Source organism: Mandrillus leucophaeus, unplaced genomic scaffold (genome assembly GCF_000951045.1).
Source record: "Mandrillus leucophaeus isolate KB7577 unplaced genomic scaffold, Mleu.le_1.0 Scaffold150, whole genome shotgun sequence".
Taxonomy (NCBI): Eukaryota; Metazoa; Chordata; class Mammalia; order Primates; family Cercopithecidae; genus Mandrillus; species Mandrillus leucophaeus.
Genome location: NW_012101477.1, coordinates 106,903 through 112,423, shown reverse-complemented (window position 1 = coordinate 112,423; position 5,521 = coordinate 106,903). Strand labels below are relative to the sequence as shown.

Here is a 5,521-nt window from a genome sequence, read left to right as displayed (position 1 = left end):
CCAGGGAATTATTCTGTGTGAAAAAGCCAATCCCCAAAGTTTACATACTGTATGATTCCATTTATAGAACATTCTTAAAATGACAAAATCATAAAAAATAGAGAACGGATGAGTGGTTGCCAGGAATTTAAAGAGGGGTGAAGGCAGAAGGAAGAGGATATGGTTATAAGACAGCAACAGGATGAATCTTTGTGGTCATGGAAATGTCCTGTATCTTGACTCTATCTATATCGGTATCCTGATTGTGATACTGTACTACAATATTGCAAGACGTCACTATGAGGGGAAACTGGATAAAAAGTATATGTGATTTCTGTATTATATTTTGTGACTGCTTCTGAAATATATAGTTATCTCAAAATAAGAAGTTTAATTAGAATAAAAATGCAATTGCAGTCTGTATATTTTAAGTTTTTATAATAAAATGTTGAGGAAAATGCAATGTAACTGTAGCAATGCAATCAAGTTCCCCCAGATCACTACCAAGATAGGAATTTCTTTCTTAATATGAAAGACAGTGTAGACAACCAATACTGCACATTTGACTCACCGTTTGTTTCTGGAGGCCATCTACTTTGTCCTCAGCATTGTCTTCTTTGTCTGTGTTGCCTCTAAATAAAAGTAAAAAAAACGCATCACATACTACCTAGGTCCCCCTTATCCACAGTTTCAGTTACCCTGGTCAACCACAGTCCAAAAACACTAAGATATTTTTGGGGAGAGACAGGGCGAGAGAGAGATCACATTTACATAACTTTTATTACGGTATATTGTTATAATTGTTCTATTATTGTTGTTGTTAATCCTTTACTGTCCCTGATTTATAAATTAATCTTTATCATAGGTATGTTTATATAGGAGAAAACACAGTTTATACAGGGTTTGGTACTATCTGAAATTTCGGGTATCCTCCATGAATAAAGGAGGACTTCCGAGTCAGCCCTCTGTATCCACGGAGGATTGGTTCTCGGATCCTCAGGGATACCAATATCGGCAGATGATCAAGTCCTTTGGTTGGCCCTCTGTGTCTGAGAGTTCTGCATCCACAGACAAGTAGGGCTGACAATAGATCCCTTCTACCACAGGCATTCCAAGTCTTAGTTTTTCCCTCTCTTGTGGGAGAACTCAAGAGATACTGAGAATGAAAGAAACTATCACCAAACAGTCACCACTTCTACAGGCAAGGACCTTTATTCAACTGAGACTGCAGCATGAGGCTCATGTCTACTCAGGCAAGTTCAGAAAAACGTAATTCCTGCCCATCAAGACTCATCTGAACAAGTGACTCTGATAAAAGAACACACTCTAGAAACTGAAGGCTGTGCACATCAAATGAGGCCTAATGTTGCAACTCCCTGGTCACAGTAGGACGAATCTTCCCACAGAATCACATTTGGCAAAAATCACTCCTTGGCTTGGAAGGAAGCTCTGTTGTCACTGGTTAACAAGGACATTTTCCCCTTGTTACCATCAGACCCTTGACGCTAGCTCAGCTGCCTAATGTCTTCTCTTTTGTAAGCTTAACTACTGCTGATGCCTACCTGTTTTTCATGATTCTTTTAAAAACTGACTTTGAGGGTGGGTGCAGTGGCTCATGCCTGTAATCTCAGCCCTTTGGGAGGCTGAGGTGGGCGGATCACCTGAGGTCAGGAGTTCGAGACCAGCGTGGCCAACATGGTGAAACTCCGTCTCTACTAAAAATATAGCAACTCGCCAGGCGTGGTGGTGGGTGCCTGTAATCCCAGCTACTCGGGAGGCTGAGGCAGGAGAATTGCTTGAAACCGTGAGGCGGAGGCTGCAATGAACCGAGATCATGCCACTGCACTTCAGCCTGGGTGAAAGAGTGAGACCTCATCTCAAAAAACAAAACAAAACAAAACAAAACAAAACACCACACAAACAAAAAAAACTCCCAAAAAACTGACTTTGATATATTCCTGTCCCAAATATTCTTGTCCTTGCTGCTCAAGTCCTAGAGGCAAGATAAGCTCCTGGCTTTACTGCTTAACTGTAGAAAGAAAAGCCAACCCACAAAAAATATCCTTTATGCCACATTCAGGCACCCATCCAGGGAGTGTTTTCCCTGAATCACTGAATGTAACATGAGAATCACCAGTCATATGGGTCTTTGTTAACATCTCCCAGAATGCATCTCTGTTATCTGTCCTCAAGAAACATGCTGGGGCAGCTGAAGTGATTATCAGGGGTTAAGGAGAGATGGAAAATGCACTGCACACTTTTCTTGACCTGAGCAAATAGTTAGGGGCTCCTGGCAGTGCCACAGTCCTGGGCAACGCAAAGCAGTATCTGCTACTTTTGGGGAGAAACTAAGAGATAAATGCTATGTTTTGGCCGGGCGTGGCGTCTCACGCCTGTAATCCCAGCACTTTGGGAGGTCGAGGTGGGCGGATCACGAGGTCAGGAGTTTAAAACCAGCCTGGTCAACATGGTGAAACCCCGTCTCTACTAAAATTCCAAAATTAGCTGGGCATGGTGGCGCGTGCCTGTAGTTCCAGCTACTCAGGAGGCTGAGGCAGGAGGATTGCTTGAACGCAGAAGGCGGAGGTCGCAGTGAGCCAAGATTGTGTCACTGCACTCTCGCTTAGGCGACAAAGCAAGACTCCATCTCAAAAAAAAAAAAAAAGCTATGTTTTCAAAAAATAGATATAATTTGAAGAACTACAATTTTTAGCTGTTTATTTAGTTTTCCTATGTATTTATGTCAAGAGTAAATAAAAATCAGTCAAAGGAGATGCTTTCCATACTTTTTTGCACAGAATCCATGGACAAGCTGAAATGCCATGGACGTCAAGGAGCGGCCCCTAAATCCATCTTGCTCAGGGACTATGCAATCTTTAGACAATACTGGAATTTCAGCTGAGGAACTAGTTCAAAGTCAGCAAGGCTGTGCTTGTGTCTGTTCTTAGCTTTCTGCCAGGCATGGGAGGTCTGAATTCTTCCACAGGAAACCTCTGACCAGACAAGGGATGGGCATGGTTAAAAAGCTGGGCAGGCTTTTAGAAAGGTGGGCAGCCTGGGGAACTCATGAGGAACAGGAACTGGTATTTGGTTCATATTATGAAAAACAGCGGCAGTGTGGCAAGGTGTAGGGAGATGCCAGACACTGAGGAAGAGATACAAAGTGTGCTGGGTGTATGAGGAAGGGGTCACAGATCGGTGGCATGGCACGTCACATCAGGGCTGGCCCACGTGGCTTCTCACCTTTCAGGAATGTCTGAAGTCCCATCCGTAACACCCTGTTCTGCAGAAAGGGACTTCTCATCGGGCATCCCAACTTTCTCCAGGAAGCAAAGTGCTGGGTCTGCTCGCATGGCATTGTACCTTTCATAACCTGATCAAGAGTGGTGAGAAATGCCCGAAGTCACGTTAGAACTCACAATATTTGCTTTGGGCACTAGTCTTTTTGTTTTCCTTATTTAGTAAAGAACAAAACAAACACACAAAAAAAACTTATTTAAGATTAATGAGATCCTATAAGACTATCAGGGAAAGATCCTGGTGCTAAAGTGGACACCTTTGAGTAGTGTTTGACCAATAAACAATGGCTTACAGAAATACTCAGTGTCCACGAAAAGATGCAACTGAACAGATACAATTCTGTTTGCTGCTTCCTGTGAGTTGGTTTTGCAACTTCTTCCCCCATCCTCAACACTGGATACCTTGTTATGTCCTTAGTGGGCTTTTTTTTTTTTTGGTTCCTTTTTTTCCCTTTTTTTGGAAGGGGAGGTGAACAACATGATGGATGGCAGGACTGAAATATAAAGAGAACTATGATGATTGTTTACTGCATTAAGACAGACCTGTGGCCTCTGTATCACAAACTCAGTACGAATCTTAATCCACACTGGCCAGGGTTTTGGAATTGCTCCTCATCACACCCCAAAGTTAACAACAGACAGTGTTTTGACCCCGAAGAGGGGCCTCAAAAAGGAAGCAAAACAATTTTAATAACCCTCATTTTCAGTTTGATAAAGTCTATGAGCGAGGATTTATTTTATTGAACCTAATGTACTCTTAGAATGAGACAGCATTTGGCCACATAAAAGGCAGAGTCCCCATGACAGGAGATGGAAGAGCTGAGTGTAAGTAAGAACTAGCCTGGCTCTTAGGAACAAACCTGATTTTACTGTGTTTGGTATTTCATCTCTATCTTGGTTTTTGTTCTCATATCACTGTTGATGCAGTTGTATCCTTCACGCTGTAGGTAGCACCTGGTTCTTTTCCCTGAGGAGCTGCGGGTAGCTGATCTTTTAAATTCACAGTGGCTCTCCTGCCATCTCCATGACAGGTGCTGCCCACATGAGGTACCTGGCATGAGAAGCTCTGCAGTGCCTTATGTTCTTTACTCACTTATTCCTTACGGCAATTACTTGACTGCTCTAAGTCTTTCATGAGGTCGTGTGCTTCCTAGGAGCAGAACCTGTACCTATTTTTGCTCATCATTATATAGTCAGTATCTAGCAAAGGGCCTGACACGGTACAGACTGAACAAATAACTGACCAGATGAGTCGATTTTGCCTAGATTATTTCTCTTCAAATCATTGTCGTAGGAAGAAGAATCGCTCTCACCCTTTCCCCATGTTCCTGTCTCAGCTCACATTAAAACAGAAATTTCCCCAATACTCTTTTTAAGGAGGTTCCAGTCAGTTTATCCACCTGCTCCTCATGAAGAGAGGGGTAATTTAAATGACAGGTGAGATGGTGAAATCCTTCCCTTACTGTCCCCTTACTACTGAGGGAGGTCAACTGTCCAGGAGTATACCACCTTCACACTCTGTGCTCAGGCATGGAACATGCTGGGACCCTCTCTGACCTGGGCAAGCTTCTATTCTGTAGACTTTCTCTTGTCATGTGTGGATCTGAAGCCTAGAGACAGATTCAGTAATTTTATTTCTCAATTAGGTGTGAAGCTGGAGGCAAGGAAGAATGACTATTTTAGTCCCCTAGAAAACCCTAACAACTGTACTGAAAAGAGGCCAGTAGGAGCTGCAACAGCAATACAAAGACAAACAGCAATGTGACAGGCCTGTGAGGGGGTGTCCGCTGCCTGCCTCTTTTCACTTAGTCTATAAGCTGCTCTCTAAGAATATCAACAGAAATACTAAAGTCTGTATGTCATGGAAAATTTCACAGATCCAGGCTACCTTGGAGGGGCAGTAGTCACTCAACCCAACTGAGCTGTCAAGGGCATCATTTAGAACAGGTTTGCCACAGAAGCCTTCTTGCTGCAGGCTAAAGCTCCAACCAATAACTAAGCCAGTGCTAATGGGGTCAGCTTGGAGATGGATCCATGGCTATATTCATTTCATTTAACAGGGTTACAGCAGGCTATGTCTGGAGTGGACTAAAAGATCCACAAGGCCAGGCATGGTGGCTCACGCCTGTAATCCCAGCACTTTAGGAGGTGGAGGCAAGAGGATTGTTTTGAGTCTAGGAGTTCGAGACCAGTCTGGGCAACATACGAGCTCCCCTCTTTACAAAAAATTAAAAAAAAAAAAA

The 5,521-nt window shown here is 43.2% G+C and overlaps 1 protein-coding gene across 2 annotated transcripts in view; it reads right to left on the bottom strand.

The window, feature by feature from the left end:
• CHD6 (chromodomain helicase DNA binding protein 6) overlaps window positions 1–5,521 on the bottom strand; it is a 133,435-nt gene that overhangs the window by 36,174 nt on the left and 91,740 nt on the right. For both annotated transcript variants that reach the window (XM_011974957.1, XM_011974956.1), the window contains exons 24-25: window positions 3,223–3,352; window positions 551–611 (exon numbers count right to left, since the gene is read on the bottom strand). In XM_011974957.1, the coding sequence (XP_011830347.1) occupies window positions 551–611; window positions 3,223–3,352 (191 nt within the window). The remainder of the gene's footprint in view (window positions 1–550; window positions 612–3,222; window positions 3,353–5,521) is intronic.